Source organism: Myzus persicae, unplaced genomic scaffold, assembly GCF_001856785.1.
Source record: "Myzus persicae strain clone G006 unplaced genomic scaffold, MPER_G0061.0, whole genome shotgun sequence".
Classification (NCBI taxonomy): domain Eukaryota; kingdom Metazoa; phylum Arthropoda; class Insecta; order Hemiptera; family Aphididae; genus Myzus; species Myzus persicae.
In genome coordinates, this window is record NW_019103918.1 from 5664 (window position 1) to 24907 (window position 19244).

Below are 19244 nucleotides of genomic sequence, written 5' to 3' on the forward strand. Positions count from 1 at the left end.
CAATGACTTTGACTTCTATCCCCTACATTTGGTCTACTACACCTATCAGTCAGACAATGGCCATATGCATTTCCAAATTGGCAATGTTTTCATTAACAATATACCTGCAAATAAAGTTTTTTTGAACATCATTATAGGTGAAAGGTGAAAGCCAGGAGGCAGGAATCACCTATTTTTGTTATTGTTATTACATATAATTCTTTTTTTTTAAATTTATATATGATATTTATTTGCAAATAAATGGACAAGATTCCCTATTAATAATTCATGTTTTTCTTTGATCTACAAAATAAAATGTTGATTATGTTCTGAAGAAACAGCAACCAAAAGAACAAAATTGTTACCGTGTTTTAGACAAATATAACTCAACTTGGAGTTGGTTTTCAAATTCGATGACTTGTTATTGGTTTTGGTGGTTTTATATATTTACTATGATTGTTCCCAGTGAAATTGTTAATAAGTTTTTACAAATTGTTAACATCACATTGTGTACATTCACAGTATAAAAGGATTAAGGAATAGATTTTTTACATACCTCAGAATTTAAATTAATGTTAAATAAAACAATGAAATGATAACTTCAAATTAGGGTATTTAGAAATTAATTGTTAACAAAGACGTAGTCAGTATATAGTTTTTAAAGTCGAAACTTTTTACATTTATTATCATACATAACATATTTTAAATTAAAATAGCATATCACATTTAAATTAAATTGTAATAAATATATGTAAAAAAATCAATAAATAATATTTTAAAACATTGAACACTATCATGTAAAAAGTAAGACTTATTAATAGTTATAAAATAATGTAATTAACAATATAATAAATATAACAGTTATTGGTATAAAAAAGATTCATGTTCAATATTTTATTTTGGATATGTATGATTAACACATGTAATGGATTAAATTAAACTTACTATATTAAGAGCATGTCAGTGCATTGTTTGTTTTCTCTCTCCGACCCACGGGTAACATAAACAATATTACGTATTCTTATCTACACGACGGACAAAAAGGGTAGGTGCAGGTAGCTGGAAACCCGCGGGCCGCCATGAGCCCAAGCCGTGCTGCACAATACGCATTGGCGATGAATAATTATAATTGTTAATTACTCCACTGAAACGGAACATTTTTGAAAAATTTTTCTCATTGCGCCGTGAAAATATGAGAAGAACCTCTATTCCAAATTTCAAGTTTGTTACGTAGCGTAGTAAGTAGTTTTTGAGTTACAGCGATCAGTCATCAGTGACTAAGTGGTATTTGGATTTTATATGCATAGATTATTTGCAGAACTTGACGTGGACGAGACCGCCGCTAGTGATGGGCTTGCAACGTGCGTGACACGACCAGGTTTATGTTGATTTTATTCGATTTGTGATTATTATTTTTGACTTTCTGTGGAAAGAATGTGATGAAGAAACGTGCCAGGCAAATAACTAAAGTGTAAACTATTATTATCTTTGTAGTTATAATTTAGTATTTACCACCATCAGTAAGTTGACATTAATATTTAATAACAATTTACAATGCTAAAAATAAACAATAATTCGATATCAAAAACTCGTAAATCCCGTTGGTCAGTCAGTAGTACAGTAGTACAGTGATGCAGTATTTCAGTCGTTCCTCAGTCCTCGGAAAACCCGAAACCGGTTGTCGGAACACATTCACGATTCACTCGTAATCCGTTTTAGGCAATACGTAGACCACTCACTACTCAGTGAACGGTAGTCACTTAAACGCTTATAATATTATTATTTTTAATCATTTTAAAATACAGTATCTTATAGGAAGGGTGTAGATCGCCCATAATTCTGCTTCGGTGTGTATTGTTCAACGGTATCTATGATATTATATTGTTATATTTTATAATTACGTGTTTTTTTTTAAATTTTAACAATATATTAACATTGTTGGTGTTGTTTGATTTATAATTTGGTTCCTCATTGAATAGCAAACCTTTCGACAGCCCCGCGACGCTTCTAAGCAATGGCGAAGACTGCGCGATCTTTCGGGATGACACCGACCCTTTCGTCAGACTTCACCACCCACGCCATGGCCCTTTTGCAACGGCGACACAAGGTCTCGCCGGACTGTCAATGCGCCCATCCCCTGCTCGACAGCGGCCTGAAGTTCAAAGAAATCCGGCGGATCAAACGCGAAGTCTACGATACATTTCCCGACGTGAGTTCATCATATTATTGTCATTTTTTCGTTAGCGTTATTAAACGCATCATAATTACATTATGCCCATGCGGCCATGCCGAGTGCATAATAGTCAGTGTCGGATTTAGACAATAATATATTATACCTATCCATCGTGAGTGGCGTGTGACTGACTATACTAGTGTGAGTGAGTTCCCCGATCGCTTTATTTAAGGCTTTATGTAATTTAAGATGAATTACGGCTGAGGTTCGTACCGTATGACCGTATACATAATTTTAGCCATTCGGAACTTTTCGACGACCAAACGACCGTTAAATCCACCACTGATAATAGTGTATGAGATGATACATAGTCTTCACAGTGATTATAAGTTAATATAGCGCTAGACGTTAGTATGTTCCCAAAAGAAATAAATATCGTTATTCTTTAATCGTGTATGTAAGTATGTAACCATGACTTTTAGCCCATTCTCCATGCCTTGTTTTTATGGAAGATAAAGCGTCTGACATTGACGATAATAAATAATAAAAATATGGTGTTTTACTGTCCTTATCTGTTGATGGCATGACGGGTTATAATATGTCCCTCCGTGCCGCTAGTAGTGAAGACTCGTTTATTCACGTAGAAAATACAAATAAACTTGTCAGCCGAACCAACAACTTCTCGTTCGGCGATTATGTTATTCAATTTTATTTTTTCTAAAATCAACGTGTCCTCTTATTGAGACCATGACGATGTTTCGGACGGAGGACGTGGATCAGAACCGCTCAATCTAGAAGCGAGCTATGTGTAGGTATTTTAAAATTGTTAATTTTTTGTACTTTTTATAGTTAATCTACTCATACCTTTCTTTAAAAATTAAAAAAAAAATGAGAAGAAGAAGCATAATATGAGATGTCTTGGACAATAATCTTATCTTTCAATTTTTAAGAGGTCAATTCACGAATTTTTAATCCAACGAATCTAAATGTGATCCGCTGATCGAAAATTTTGCTATGTTACGCACTTGGGTAAAGTGGAAACAACCCGTCATGCGGTTGCCACGGCCTTTTTATAGATTGTTTGGAAATATTTCTCCATAGACACACACGCACTTCAACCCTTTTAATAACATTCATTTATTAGCTTGATTATTATTTATTCTCATCTAAATAAATATTTACGAATGATTGCATGAATAGCTTTGTATGATTTTAAATGATTACCTACTCACTATATTTATTTTATTCTGCCATTTTGCAGAACCCCAAAGCAGCCCTATACATTTTCAGCAGTTTTGGTATATTCATTGTCAAAAGTATTTAAACTTTTAAAACCAGCTTTTCCGGCTCATTGGTGGTTATACGCCCGCCAACAATTCAAATTAATTAACTATTGTCTACTTAAGAATGCAATAGTCATTGTAATAATTTGTTTTAATACATCGGTCAAAGAAGTATTCTTTATTAAATATCAGGCTCACTGCTTTAATGTTTTTGAATGTAGTAATTAAAAATTTTATTTGAAATGAGATTAATTTATGCCCAGTGTGTATAACTGTTTAGGTGGTGAGGGGGTCAACCCCCCACCGCCCACTTTGGGGTAAAACATTTTAACACTCCCAAGTTTAAGACTTAACGTATGCACCAATAATCATTGGTGTGATCGGGAACTGAATTCTTATCATTGTAATATTGTATGACATTTGCGTTCAACATTTCAGTGCTCGAATGGATAGAGAAGGTCAACGCCCCGCAGATGTATGGCATGTATTTATTGCGAAAAGAGGAAATGCAGTTGGACCAAGGTGGGGTGATCGGTGTAGATGAATGTTAGTTATACCACGTGACAACTGAGTCCAGGGCCCTGGAGTCGCTGAAGAGCGGACTCGACTGGCGTCGCACTCGGCGTTCCAGATACGGATGCGGTGTGTCATTTAGTGACGATGCCGAGTACGCTGACAAATATGCCGACGATTCCACAGGTGAAGGTAATTATCAACAGATACTTACGATTTACTATGTCTAGTGCCCACCCCCGTCCATCCCCTACCATAGTACCACACAGAGATGTTTCAGAGCGCCATCTAAATACTATTCGTTATCAAATAGTTCAGATGTGTACAGAATTTGATCTGACAACGGTGACTGCTGAATGGAAATGAATTTATTTGCCTAACTGATATAATATTATGTTATTTTGATTTCCGCCCCTCTGTCGATTTTTTTTGTCATCACCGTCTACGACCTTTTAGTTTTCCAGTGAAGCGTTGGAAGTATTGGTTTTGCCATGATGTATTGCTGATGTGACCTTTAAGGGTTGAAAAATGCCTTAACTTTGAGTGTGGTTCCTGGTAGCAAATTTGATCTGGTTGGAACTTTGAGGGTCAAAATTTAAAAATTATCAAACAATCAGAAAAAGTACTTTTAATTTGTATTTGTTTTTAATCATTTATGAATTATAATAGATTATACTATTAAAGAATTCTAAAAGTGTCATATTCCTTTTATTATACAGACTTTTTCAAATGGTTGGTTGATTCTTTATTTCTGTAAAATGTAAACTAATATTATGTGTATTTAATGTGTCAGACATTTTTGATTTTTCTCATAGTATTTATTATTTAATATAATGTTATGTAAATTTAATGACCCCCCCCCCCCTCTAATAAATAATTTTAATTTTTGGTCCAGTCTTGATCTCAGTTGCATAGCTCTACCTACAACAATGTGATTATTACATTTTTTTGTTCTTGTTACTGGTTGCAGATAAGCGAGTTATTATGATATGCTCCGTGCTCATGTCTAAAATGCAAGAGGTTAACCCCAAATGGAATGAGGGATATAAATTGATTGTACCACCTGGCACAGCTGACACGACAGTGAGCCGTGATGGCTACGTCTACGTTAAGTACAACGACTTTGACTTCTATCCCCTGCATTTGGTATACTACTATAATGATTATGATGATGATGGTGGTGATGGTGCTTATAATTATTATTATTATTATGATTATTGACCACATCAGAACAACTTTGTCTTTAAATTGTTCAACTTTAAATATTGATATTATCTAATGTACATAGATTATAGGTGGAATTTTGATTAAACACTGTATTAGGTGAAAGCCAAGAGTTACTTTTTTTTGTTATTGTCATTACATTTAATTTTTTTTTCACTTAATATGATTTTTGCAAATAAATGGACGAGAGAATCCCTTATAAATAATTCATGTTTTTCTTTGAAATCCCTTATAAAATGTTGACTATGTTTCTAATAGACAGCAACCAAAAGAAAAAAATGTTCATCTTTTTAGTATCAAAGTTACCAGTTTGATGACATTTTTTATAAGATTTTACAAATTTTTACTCGAACTATATAGGGACACTCTTAGACTCCTGTCCTGTATCAAATATCCTAGTTAATAAATAGAATTCACACTATAAAAGGAATAAATTCTTTACATACCTCACAATTTAAATTAGTGCTAAATAGAAACAATTAAATAATAACTTAAAATTAGGGTGTATAGAAATTAATTGCTAACGACAAACAGTCAGTATATAGTTTTTAAAGTCGAAACTTTTCACATTTATTGTCAAACATAACATTATTTAAATAAAAATATCATATCACATTTAAATTAAATTGTAATAAATCTATGTAAAAAAAAAATCAATAAATAATATTTTGAAACTTTGAATACTGTCATGTAAAAAGTAAGACTAATTAATAGTTGTATAATTATGTAATTAACAATAAAATAAATATAATATAACAGTTATTGGTATAAAAGAGATTCATGTTTAATATTTTATTTTGGATATGTATGTATGATTAACACATGTGATGGATTATATTAAACTTACTATATTAAGTTAAAATAATTATGTTACACTAATGACAAAACTTTAGTCATATAATTACTCACCCAATGAGTTAAATTGAATACTGACTAACAGGTAAAACAAATCAACTAAGTTTCTAGACATTAGTTATAGGTCATGGATACAATGTTCTAAAATTCAAAACTAGTTTTAAACTTTGGTAAATACTGAATATAAAAATTTCTACTTCAAATAACTGTTTGGTACTAATGTATTTAAATATTAATAAAAATAATCGTTACTGATCCATAATAAATTAATTTAATACTAGCTGTAATACTTGGTGTGGCCCGGTGATAAATTAAACTAATATAGGCAATCCACATCAATTATATAATTAGTTTCATAATTAAAAAAATGATGTATTAAATACAATTACTTAAAATTTATTGTGATAGCCGACAATTATTTCAACCAAAATGTACTAATTTTTTGTGAATCATATCGACGGACCTGATAAAGCGATGAGACTTCTTTAAACTGATTTGAATTTGTTTTAATGTCTACTTGAGATCGATCAGGCCACTTTTTAAAAATTGTGTTCCTATACTTTAATACATTTTGTTTGAATGTTTAAAACTAACATAGTGTTGTATGTTAACAAGTGATATTGCAGATAAAAATGACAAATTCTTATTATCGATTAATATCTTGCATGGCGTATACACCAAATTATTATTGTGATAAATAAATTGTACAAATCTGTACTTAGAGAAATATTTTTAAAAGTTATGATATTATATGTCATTAGTGTAACAATTGAATAAATATATAATATAATTATTTCTTAATATAAATGAGCAATAACAACAATATATATATCAAAACTTTTAGACTTAAGCGTTTTGGGTACATTTTGCTTGGTTGTAAACGAGTAAGGAGTTAAATGATTGTTTTCCAATAGACATACGAATAGCTTTAGTTGATTTCAATAAAGCGTTTGATGTAAAACTTTCTGGTAACTTTGTTAAGTATTGAGCGCACGTTATAGAATCCATTTGCATTAATTGAGACTCATTACTGCGTAAAATACCTAAATATATTTTTAACAATTAACAAAATAAATATATATATCTTTTATTCTCTAGATTAAGATATTTTTTTTCTCCAAATAAATTTGTTTATCAATTCAATTTGTCTTGAATATTATATTTGATGCAATGGGTAAAAATATTTTTTAAAAAATATTGTTTTGAATTATTATGTAAGCTTAACTAGTGCTTACCTAGTGCAGCTCGAAATAAGAATTGATCATTATCTCTTAAAAAATTGTCCCAAATAATAGATGCCAATTCTAAGTTCATTGATTTTGCAAAAACTGAATATATCCAATCAACCAGGTACATTTCAGAAGTTAGACCAATGAGATTAAAATGTGTATTGAGTCTATTTAAATTATGTTTAAGTAGATCATTATATGTAGAAAAATAAGAAGTCATCTATAACAATAATAATCACATTAAGGAACAGATTTAAAATAGGTATGGTTTATTATAATCATACTAACCAAACGTTGGTTTACGGTGTAAAATGCATTCAAGCATGGAGATTCCATTAAATTGACAAGGCAAATAAATGTTTCAAGTTCTTCCATATTTAAAAGTAAAATGGCAGCTATAAAACACATTCCCTGAATATAACCAATATCAGGCCGGAGACAAACATAGGCACTAAGAATCCTTTTCAATACGTCAAAATATGGTCCACCCTAAACAAAAAAAAATGGTAAAAAAATATTAGCTATATGAGTCAAGATGTGGATCAAAATGTTAAAAATTTGCTAGAAGTACTACAAACACTGGTATTAGTACTTCTGTATTGAAGAACATTGACGGTAGTTGAAGCTTTGAATTACTTTGGTCAAAACAATATAACTAGTAACTAACAATAAAAATTAAAGCTTAAACAATTTTTTTTTTTAGCAAAATGTTCAGCATATAGTATAATTTTTTAAAATTATAATGCCAGGGAAGTAATCTTCAACAAAAATTTGGTATTAAACATTCAATAGAATTATGTGTTGAATTAAAATAATATTAATCGTTTGCATACATAGTAGTATAGTACATACATTGCTATTTTATGGGAATTTTAGTTGTCATAATTTATTTTGTAAATTGTCATTCAGAAAAATAAGTCAAACATGAAGCCATACCTATGGCTATGTTTACAATGTCTGCACAATACTCTTATTGTGAATTATGAACAACAATTACACAATGTATGAATATTTTATGTATTTACTGTTGTTCAAAAGAATCTTAGCAAGATTAGTGTGCATTGTACAGTCAAAGAGATTATACGACTACCGGACTACATATCTAAATATTTATAATTTTGAAATGGTTTCAGGTACTTTTGCTTATCTGAGAATTGTATGCTATATTTGTAAAACATTATTTATCAAAATTAAAATGACTAAATAAATAGTTATTTACTTTTTGGAAAATCCCCAAGTGAGGAAATGTACGCGTTATATCTAAATGTATGTATTCCAGGCAATCCATAGTAGCTTCTGAGTCTTTAAATTTGTTAAATGAGTTTGAAACACAACTTTTATATAATTCTTCATTGATTAGCAAGTCATTGCCGATAGCTAAACACCAAACTTTACCTCGTACACTCGAGGGCAAACCATTCCACCAAAGATCACGACATCTCTTTGTCCGACACCTATTAAAAATAAATGGGTAAATTTTCTTGTACAATAAAAGTACATGCTATTTTATCATGCTCTGGATAGCATTTTATAATGGATCTATAGTTCTATAATAGATAGTCTCCCTCCTCTTTTTAATCATGTCATGTAATTTAAAATCATTGTTTTTGTATTTATCCCATTTGGTTATTTTACACAAGCTACAGATTTTTAATTAATATCCTATTTAAAAAAAAAAAATTATATACAATATGTATATTACATTTTATGCCAATTTGGAATTATTTCTTGAGTCCATATTTTTGTAACATTTGCTAATCGTTCTTCGTTTATCAATTTTTGCTTTATATGTTCTTTATGTTTTTTTGCTTTCTCAGACTCTGTGGAATTCAAATATGTTGTGTTACTTTTAAATGTTAACTACCTTTTTTTACAGTTTGAAATCGACAATACCGCAGGAACTGTTTTTGCATTGCTTTCGCAAAATGTTAACTACCTATAACATAATAATATGCTTAAAATTACCTTTTTTCTTTGCATTTTGTAAAATTTCCTCATATAGTCTCTCGTGTTCTAATTGCTCCTTAGGTAGTTTGGCGGGGATTTGAGTTGGTCTGCAATTTAAAATTAGAGCAGTACTACCAGCTATTTTATCTTCATTGTCGATTGTTCTGGTACTTATACGATCAAAAGATTTAACTCCGATATAGTTATTCTAAAACAAAATAAATGAGAATTACCTAAATATATAATCTATGACCATTGTTTTATTTTACTTTTTGGATAGATTTTCCAATTGTCACTAAACAGCATTCAGATGTTTTCCTAAACCAAATAATACAAATAATATGAATTTATTATATTAATTTTAAATACAATTATACTGATTGACAATTGTTTTAATACATCACTACTAGCTTAAGTTATACATTTATAGGTAAGTTACCCATGATTTTGGCTAGTGGAATCAATTGATGTATCTATGTCAATTAGACATTCATTGGATTTTGTGATGCTGCCACTGCATGATGAAAACAAAACTGTTTCTGATTCCAACTCGTCGGGACCAGAGCCAAATATGGATGAACATGCTGTCCTAGAACAACTACTGTCATCTGAATCGATAGTATAGCTGACATCTTCTGCAATAGTTTCGCGGTCACTGATCGACAGATTATCAAAGTAATAGGATAAACATCCATTGTCGAATGGACTAAGCGGTCCGGAATCGTTCATCAATGATGAGTAATAATCGTTTAAGTGATAGTACTACAATCAATGAACCAGCGGACATTCTGTTTTCTTCAATCCCAGCATGTTAAAATCACTATTGAAAATGTGTAACACAGATTAGTTTCTAAAACCGTCGTCACTCACGAACCACAAACATTGTGAAATCAAATACAATACGCATTACTTAACAATTTTTGTACATCATCAGCATTTGACTGTTGTTTTATCACTTGTTGATGGTCAAAAACTTGAAAAATATCTCACGTTATCACATATCACTGCATTTTGTCATAGTCAAATTACTTTCTAAAATGTTGATAATGGTTACACACTCTGTGCCTCCGTTGTACGAACAAAGAGTAAATACTAAATAATACAGTTAGAGAATGAAATACTTTATTTTTATTAGACGTACGCCTGTCAAAGATCTTGTACACTGACAGTGGACCATTACAGTGGTATTATATTCGCAACGTTTTGCTAGATCAAGGTTGCGAACTTGCTTAATATTTACAGTTTGCTTTGTCTGTGACTTTGAGAGACAATATTTAACTGACCTATATTCTGCGATCTACCCATTTACCTCGGATATACTATTAAAGTAATAGTTCCATGTCTATAGTGGCAATCTTATGATCAGATAACCTGTTCATGTTGGGCGGAATTGATTGTAATTTAGTTTAGGTACCTAACAAGGAAGTTTTGCACACGGCCAGTGCAACTTACTGCAGTACAATAAGTAATAACTAATAAGTATACAACCCACCCAAAATTGCATGACTCACGATTGACAAATATTATATCAGGGCTGTGAATTTAACACATTAAAGATATTGTTGCACATGCCAAAACGTAGGTAGGTACACTTAAAAATTCTAAACATTAAAAAATACGTACCTATGCTTAATAATTATTATTTTTTAACAATATTAGAAAATATTAATTTTTTTTTAATTTTAATTTTTATAAGAAATATACAATCTACGCCCAAGGGAATAATAATAATATGTGCTACAAGCAATTATTACATGAAAAGAGTGAGGGAAGTAGGTAACCATCCAGTGATCGCACTTCCTATTGATTATTTAGAAAATATTTTAAATAAAGCTTTGTCAAGATGACGTTTCTATTTTTTCTGTTTTATATTGCAGTTGTAAACATAAACTATTGGTAGGTAATTTAGTAATTATATATTATTTATTGCTTAGATAATATCTCAATTCATTGACAAACATTGAAGTAATTGACAACAATGACCAAAAAATAAATTGTCATCGGAAATGAAGTAACTGAAATAATTTTTACCGCTGACTTTCACAATATAAAAATTCTTCGGAGGTTAATCACGATCGGCATCAACAGATAATTGGAAAACAGTAAGACACTATAAGTTATATTTTATTTTAATTTCACTTAAGAGGTTCGCTCTACCTCCACATCGTTATTATACCCATCGAAATTTGAAGTATAATATAATAATAATCAATACAACAAATAAGTACAGTGTACACGACTGTACATTAAAAAAATGTGATGGTACTGAGTGCAGATTAAAAGTACAATATAGAGGCTCGAGCAAGAATCCATCCCTGCTATAGTTGCTACCCTCGTGCTTCGACAGTTTGACGAACGTTTAGGGGAAGATGTCATGGTAGACCGAACTTTTGTTTCTTAAAAGAACTAAGAACTAATTAGAACGAAAACACGCGAATGCATTGATTCAGAGCCTTTGCTTTAAATGTCGTGACTTACAGTTGTGTATGTTTATAAGTTTATAATTATTATATAATCTTACTTTTAAATATAATTATTATAAGATTTACAAACATATCGAAATCATTAGCTCAATACGATTCAATATTGCAGATATACGACATAAGTTATTTTGGTATAGAAAACAGATCATAAACATTTTAAAAATGAATATAGATTGTCATACGTCATACAGACATTTATTTATTTATTTTTTTTTTTATGTCGTTGCCATATTATCTACAGACCCCAAACACCCTTGTCCTTTTTGGGATATGTTTACGAATAATAATTACAGTACATATTATTATAATGAGTTATGTATGAGCTTTTTTCAATTAAAATTTAAATCTGAAAGTAAATTATGAATTACAGCTTTTTTTAAATGTTGGCGGGTTTTTTTTAAAAAATAATATTAGTTTCATACGACATGATGTTGGTAAAGTAATTTTCACCGGTTTGCAGCTACTGCTGATTATTTCCATTGTCATCCTGTAACCGTATCACTCTGTTATCACGTGTGGGTACTAGATTTAGTGGTCGGTTTATCACTTCGTTTAATGTCATTTTACTCACTTCTTTCTCTTTGCAAGATTTTAACACAGATTTAAGCACATTTTTGCTTAAAAAACACTCTAAATTTAATAAAAAAAAACACATATTTACATAAATTACACAATGTTGATCAAAGTCAAGACTCTAACAGGAAAAGAGGTGAGTAGTACACTTAATATATACCCATTGGTATATTATTGTTTATACTTTGTTATAATATGTTTTTGATTTGTCGTTGTAGATTGAAATCGATATAGAACCCACAGATAGAGTGGAAAGAATTAAAGAAAGAGTTGAAGAAAAAGAGGGCATTCCACCTCAGCAACAGAGATTGATTTTTTCTGGGAAACAAATGTAAGACCGATTTTCACATAGTTTATTTTAGCTGTAACTAATAATTTCTGCTTTTAGGAATGATGAAAAGACTGCTCAGGATTACAAAGTTCAAGGAGGATCTGTATTACATTTGGTATTAGCATTAAGAGGAGGTATCTTCCTATCTGTTTGATAATGTGTAAAAATGATTATTACTCTGATTTCAAACTTTTTTTTTCAACTTATATTTATTTCCATTTATATGTAACTAAATCCAACAACAATAAATAAATGAAATATTTACTATAACCAATTAGCAAAAATGTGTGTATTAAATCTGATTTAGATCATCTGACGTCAAAGACTGATGGCTACGTTAAAAAAAAAAACATTTCCTTATCAATATAATGTGTTTGTTTAAACTAGATACTGTAAACGAGCCCATACTAATACAGAGCTTTAACTTCATGTTTTTTCATAAATTGGGAAGTGCATAGTTCAATACAATTTGATACTCAAAATATAATATTATTATATAGCAATTTTGTTTCATTAGACTAATTGAAATGTATGCCTCCATTGTTACTTTGAATCAAACAGATTAAAATTTGGTATTTTTTTTACCTCATCTAAAATCCATGAATGTAATTAAAAATGAGAATTTCATTAACTTTTACCGACATTTAATTTATCAAGGTTTTTTTTAGCATTCAAATATTTTCTTATTATTTGTTTGTTTAGTTTTGCCCCATCGGTGCTAAATTTAAATTTCTGTTTTTCCATAATTTTTTTTTTTATTAGTATTTATAACATTTTATTTGTTCGATACCTAATTAAATGGAAATGATAATTATTTCACTGATTTTATTATATGAAGTTTTAAGCTAACAAGTGAACAACAAGTCATTGTAGATATGATTTATTATATCAAATATCATAATTTATAGCTATTGGTTATTATGTCAAAAAGTAACTCGTTTATTATTCATACACAGCTGTAGTATTTGTGTAATCATTTATATGGCTGCATCTTGTGATTTGTTGATAAAATATAATAATACAATATTTATCAATCATTTGTGTTGTGCTAAATGGAAAATTTAAATCTTCTTTATAATTGTTATTTTATTTTGTTAACAGTTCAATAATGTTAACTATGTACATATATTCAATAACAGATTTAAGTGATTAAACAATTGCATAGAATTGGCTTAATATTTTATTTTCTAAGTAGTATATTTTTGTTAATTTAATTTGAGTAATTTATATTAATGATAAACAACAGAGTATTTATGCTTATATTTATTTAGGTTAGATAGTAGCGGTAGGTAATGTTATGTACCTATTTTTAATACATCTTGTTATGACAATACTAACGAAAGTGATGAACACTATTACATGTAAATATTTTGAAAACTTCTAAATGAATGTATTATAGGGCATAGGATTGAGAAAAGTCAATTAAAACATCAAAGTCTTGTTTTAGGCTGCTCAGGGTAAGAAACCTAAATGTAATAAACACTCAGTGTAAATGTTATAATGCTAACTTATTTTTAAACAAATTTTAACTAAATACATTTTTTTTATTTATGTAGGTAATACATTTTCAGTTTAAAATAAATTTTAATAATAGATACATATAATTACTAAAAGTTATAATATTTTTAGTACCTACCTAGTAATTAGTAGGTAAACAATATAAAATTAAACATCCAATAAAATCTAGTCTAAGCATAGGTAATAAATTGTTTACAAATTAAAAAAAACAAACAAAATTATGTATTTATGTGCATGATGAATCTTTGGTAAGAATTATATTATAATATGTCAATATATACATTTGATTTATACATTAATAAATTATTATTTAATTATTTGAACTGTATAGGTATACTACTAGACTAGTGTAAGAAACATTTTAAAAAGTGTATATTAATTTTAAAATTTTGAATAGGATAATGATTAATCTATTAATCATACATATTACCGATGTTATTCTATAAAATTCATAGTAATACTGTTAACAATATTATACTTAAAACAAACTAATTTTAACTTATTAATTATTTATTGATTGTACTTTTATAATGACTGCCAAAAATATGGTTAAATGTTAAAATATTTGTTGCTGTGATTGAAGTTATGATTATTATTTGTGATCAAACTTGTTAACTCTGTATAGCAATGCTTAATTACTGGAAATTGTCTTCTGGGAGGCTTTTTATTGTTATCTGGTATTGTACAGTCCGCTGTTATTAACTTTTTGCTTTTATATCGCCGATTTTGAAACCAAATTTTTACTTGGGTTGGAGTTAATCTTAGTCTTAATGCCATTGCTTCTCGCTCTGTGGCCGATAAATATCGCTGTTGATTGAACCGATGTTCCAGTTCTGATATTACATCCTAAAGAAATAATCAAATAAGAATATTGTTAGTTAATTATAGAATATAAGTGCAATTTAAATATTTAAGTTATTCATAAAAGGTATAAGAATGTTTGCCATTTTTAAATCCTTATAAGAAATGTTATAGACTTATTTATAAAGATCTAAATTATGATCGACAGTTGTAAGGTACCTATTATACATTTTTTCTTTAGAATCTAAAAAAATGTAAAAATAAAATAACTTATAGAAATATTTAGATAGATATTTAAGAAAAATTCCACAAAAAAATTTAATCCATTAAAAATATATGGTGTTTATTTGAAACCAACAATATTCATCTAGATTCTAGATTAATAGGTTTATGTTAAAATCTAAAATTAATGATATTTACATGTGCCAATATAATAATACAATAAAATACTTTTAGGTATTTTTATATTATATAAAATGATAGCAAATTATACATTTTGTGTATCCAGTTGATATCTGTTAACATTTTAAAAATAGTTTGTTATAAATTTGACTATTTAGTTAATATAGGTATTGATCTGTTGTATACAAAGTAATATATTATGTATAGGCCACCTTTTTCAGCTCAGTTTCTATGAAAACTTGGGTGTGCTGGAGCTCCTTACTTTTTCAGTTAGTTTACAAATGGAATACATTATAAGGGTGCTAATTACCCTCAAGCTCTTTTCAAAATTGTGCCTTTGCAGCTTGTACTGGTGCAAGTGTATTAATAATATAAAAATATGTATGCGAAATTTTATCTACCTGAGAAAATAGTACTCTAGGTTTTCGTTTTGCTCTTTGTCTTTGGCTCGTTGATGATTTACCCATAGATTTTTTTTGGTCACATCTGTTTATTATTGCAGGTTTATTATTTATTGTTGATTCTATAACAAAAATAAAAATAATATTAGATTAAATACATTTTAATTAGTTATGTAAATATAATAGGTACATTTCAGAAAACGAATCAATATGTCAAAGAAAAGTATTCTCATTAAGGCTAAAATAAACAACATTTTAAAATGTGTAATATCTTCTATCACCAGTTTGATTAATGATTTGCTACTTTTGGCTTGTCAACTCCTCAAAGAATAATCCTAAATACCTATGCTACTTCTCTAAAAGAATTGTTTGACGTTTTTTGGTGCTTATTTATAAGTTGAAAATTAAACATGCACGGTACATTAAATACCTAGGTGTCTTTTTAACTTTTCTAGTTTAATTAAAAATTGTATACACTACAACATTAAAACATTTAGTTAACTAGGTTTCAGCTACGGCCACAACAAAATTAAAGCATATCACGAGATCGCAATTTTGATATGAATACAGTATTTCATAGTACTTACCTACCTTGAAATGTTTGTTTATATTTATCAAATATCCAACCAACTTTAGTTATTATTAAAATAGAACCATTATTTTGTTTTTTAAATATTAGTATTTATATTTTATAACCAATGATAGTAACCTTAATATATAATGAACATAATAAGTATAACAAGTTTCTCTAAAAGGGGGAGATTCTCATTTGAATAAAAAAAATTCGTTTCGCTACAGGACATCGTCACCTACAATCTAATGCTTATCTATAAAAATTATTTAAAAATTTAAAAATATTTATTGTAAAAAAGAAAAGGAGTTAAAGAGTGAGCCTGCTTGAGTGCTTGATGAATCAGTGAATCACCCAGTATAAATTAGATCATGTTTTTATTCACTTCTAATCAAAATTAAATATCATATAATCTACCTAGGTATATGGTAATTTGGTTAATTTTTTATGTTCGATCAATGTTTCATAAAAAACTGATTATTTTGTTCTGATAAAATTCATTTTTTCTCGGGTTTGATGAACTTAAAATAAATATTTTACAATTTTTATTTTTAATTACCCATATTATTATCAAAAATCTTAAATATAGAATTAATTTTTATTATTAACGTTTAAAATTAGAATCACGTAGAATTGTTTATAAAAATGTTGTTTTCAGGGCCTCAAATATTTATTTTTAAATAGGTGCTTCTTAAAAGTCTTAAAAAATGTGTACCTATATTAACCACAAATCAGTACCTATTTTTTTTCTTGGTTTGAACAATATTATAAAACTTGATTTATAGTATGTATGTAGAAGACTGCAGATACGAAAATGTAAAAATAAATACATCTTGTTTATTAGAAAACAAAATGAATAGCAACATACAGTTAGCATGACATAGGTATAGCCGTATAGGTATTATAATTAATATATAATTATATACGTATTATGCACGGTAACTACTGTACAATAGATGATTTATCAGGCTCCAGCAGGATAATATTAATATTAATTCTTAACTAAGAAGAAATTCTATATTATATGCGTTTGAGTTAAGTACAAAAGTATGTAGTTACCTACATATTATATTTCGTTTTATAAGCTTTAGTATGGTTGTACTGCAGCTTTTAATTTCATAGGTATATATGTTATTATGAATTATATATATGTGTGTGTTATGAATAACATGATTTTTCATATTTTTGTATATGTTATGCTTATCTATTATTTCTAGCTATTTATTTATTCTAATGTATATTGTATAAGAATAAAGTCATAATAAACGCAGCAACTAGGACCAAATTGTTGGGGTGCTGCTGTAGCCTTCATAAGTCATATTATTTCCTTATTAATCGGTGTGGATACTTAACCACAGGGTTTAAAGTGGAAACAAATTCCAGAGATGTCTCCATATAGTTTTAAGCATTCCATATATAATTTTATGAATAATGTCTTGTGTTTAAAATCCTAATTTGTTAAAGGGGACTCTTTTAAACCGCCGTCAAAGGTGGGGGGACTGAGTTCTCCTGCGTCGCCCCACTTTACCCCTGCTTAACCACAACACTATAATAAAATATAAATTATACATATTATACACTATATGGCTCTACTAAGTTGGTATTTTTGCAAATAGCTTGTAATAAATATACATTTATACATATAAATATATAATAGTTATCCAGTATGATTCATCAAGCGTGGACAATTTTTCCTTTAATAATAAAATATATTAATTCTGTATTCAAATACCTACGACGAGACGACCTACCTACTGTTTATTGGAATTTTGAAATATATTCAGGACCATATTTTTGTATTTTTATTTAGATTTATAAATTTATAAAATCAACTTAATGGTTTTAAATAAAAAAGTTGATTCTCATTGGAAAACAAAGTAGTTGGTATTGGCGTATTGTCACAGCTAGGCAACCCTTAAATGATTATATGTTTTTAACAAATCTAAGTAGGTATTTGCCAAATTTGAGAAACAGCCTTATTGCAGCACACCTACTCGTTTTTAGCCAATTTTATGTCTCATCGAGGAAAACATATTTTCTCTTGTCTATTCAATATATATTATATTTGAGAGGGCAAAGCTCCCTCCAGTAGCGCTTACGGTGTAGGTGTATGTGGACGCGCATATACTTACTGAAGAATTGGTCAGCGGTGGTGGCCGTATTGATGCAGGCGGTTTGATCGGTAGCCCCTCGACCGGGCTGAAACTGCAGTAAACCGTGTTCGGCTGACCGGAAGTCGTCGACGTCGCTGAAACCGATCAGTTCCGGGACCAACAGTGTAGGTGGCGGCGGCGGCGGTGGCGGCGGCTGTAGCGTCAGTGGCGTCAGTTGCAGCGGTCCGCCGACGTCCGGCGGCGTCCAGTACGGTTGCGACACGTCGACGACCCCGCCGGCGCCGGACGACGAACTATATTCCTGTGGCGGCGACGACCAGTTGTGGTCGCTGTAAGCGTCGTACGGCCCACCGTATCCGCCGCAATAACCGGTGGCCGCGGCCGTGTCGTAGTAATAAGGTTCCGCGAAGTACTCGCCGCCGTCCTTGGCCGAGTGGTGCACGTGATGGTGGTGATGCGGGTACGCTGCGGCGGCGGCCGGTTCGCACTCGGAGGGATTGCTGCCGCAGTGGTAGTCGGCGGCGACGGATGCGGTGGCGGCGGCTGCGGCGTACTGATGCTGCGGCTGCAGGTATCCGTCGGCGGCGAACTGGTCCATGGTGGCGGTGCAACCGGTAAGTAGTGCAGCGTTCGTCGTGTGCATGGCTCTGCTGCAGTCCGTCCCCGCGGCGTCGTGTCTCCTCGATCACTGTTGCCGGTTGCGGCGGCGCGCTCGTCGTCTCCGCGTGCCGGCGATGCACCGCAGCCTCCGCCCCTGCACCAGAGCTCTGCCGGGGTGCACCCGCGGGGGTCCCCGCCCAAGCCCGCCGAATCTCGTCCAATCCGAGAGCAGCTCGGTGGACCCGGC

The 19244-nt window shown here is 30.5% G+C and overlaps 3 protein-coding genes and 1 pseudogene across 3 annotated transcripts; 2 read left to right on the top strand and 2 right to left on the bottom strand.

Moving 5' to 3' along the window:
• Positions 1-783: 783 nt before the first annotated feature.
• On the top strand, positions 784-5971 carry LOC111036315 (annotated as a pseudogene).
• Positions 5972-6087: 116 nt separating this feature from the next.
• On the bottom strand, positions 6088-10358 carry LOC111036314 (TBC1 domain family member 12-like). Its single transcript, XM_022318309.1, has 9 exons — positions 10114-10358; positions 9643-10023; positions 9473-9521; positions 9222-9411; positions 8959-9076; positions 8476-8710; positions 7545-7745; positions 7263-7476; positions 6088-7070 (listed from the first exon to the last, which is right to left on the bottom strand). The coding sequence occupies exons 2-9, from the start codon at positions 9930-9932 to the stop codon at positions 6874-6876; spliced, it is 1494 nt and encodes a 497-aa protein (XP_022174001.1). The 5' UTR covers positions 9933-10023; positions 10114-10358; the 3' UTR covers positions 6088-6873.
• Positions 10359-12197: 1839 nt separating this feature from the next.
• LOC111036321 (NEDD8) lies at positions 12198-12974 on the top strand. Its single transcript, XM_022318316.1, has 3 exons — positions 12198-12395; positions 12478-12590; positions 12648-12974. The coding sequence occupies exons 1-3, from the start codon at positions 12360-12362 to the stop codon at positions 12742-12744; spliced, it is 246 nt and encodes an 81-aa protein (XP_022174008.1). The 5' UTR covers positions 12198-12359; the 3' UTR covers positions 12745-12974.
• Positions 12975-14440: 1466 nt separating this feature from the next.
• Positions 14441-19095, bottom strand: LOC111036320 (muscle-specific homeobox protein tinman-like). Its single transcript, XM_022318315.1, has 3 exons — positions 18416-19095; positions 15713-15834; positions 14441-14954 (listed from the first exon to the last, which is right to left on the bottom strand). The coding sequence occupies exons 1-3, from the start codon at positions 19038-19040 to the stop codon at positions 14658-14660; spliced, it is 1044 nt and encodes a 347-aa protein (XP_022174007.1). The 5' UTR covers positions 19041-19095; the 3' UTR covers positions 14441-14657.
• Between the last annotated feature and the right edge of the window lie 149 nt (positions 19096-19244).

Excerpts from the sequence above, each read along its gene's own strand:
- LOC111036321 (XM_022318316.1), top strand. The coding sequence starts at position 12,360 with ATGTTGATCAAAGTCAAGACTCTAACAGGAAAAGAG. Across the intron at positions 12,396-12,477 it reads AGACTCTAACAGGAAAAGAG|ATTGAAATCGATATAGAACC; the intron begins GTGAGTAGTACA and ends TTGTCGTTGTAG. Across the intron at positions 12,591-12,647 it reads ATTTTTTCTGGGAAACAAAT|GAATGATGAAAAGACTGCTC; the intron begins GTAAGACCGATT and ends TTCTGCTTTTAG.
- LOC111036320 (XM_022318315.1), bottom strand. The coding sequence starts at position 19,040 with ATGCACACGACGAACGCTGCACTACTTACCGGTTGCACCGCCACCATG. Across the intron at positions 15,835-18,415 it reads CACCGCTGACCAATTCTTCA|AATCAACAATAAATAATAAA; the intron begins GTAAGTATATGC and ends TTTTTGTTATAG. Across the intron at positions 14,955-15,712 it reads CTAGAGTACTATTTTCTCAG|GATGTAATATCAGAACTGGA; the intron begins GTAGATAAAATT and ends TTATTTCTTTAG.
- LOC111036314 (XM_022318309.1), bottom strand. The coding sequence starts at position 9,932 with ATGAACGATTCCGGACCGCTTAGTCCATTCGACAATGGATGTTTATCC. Across the intron at positions 8,711-8,958 it reads ATTCCAAATTGGCATAAAAT|GTGTCGGACAAAGAGATGTC; the intron begins GTAATATACATA and ends TATTTTTAATAG. Across the intron at positions 7,746-8,475 it reads ACTTGGGGATTTTCCAAAAA|GGTGGACCATATTTTGACGT; the intron begins GTAAATAACTAT and ends TTTTTTGTTTAG.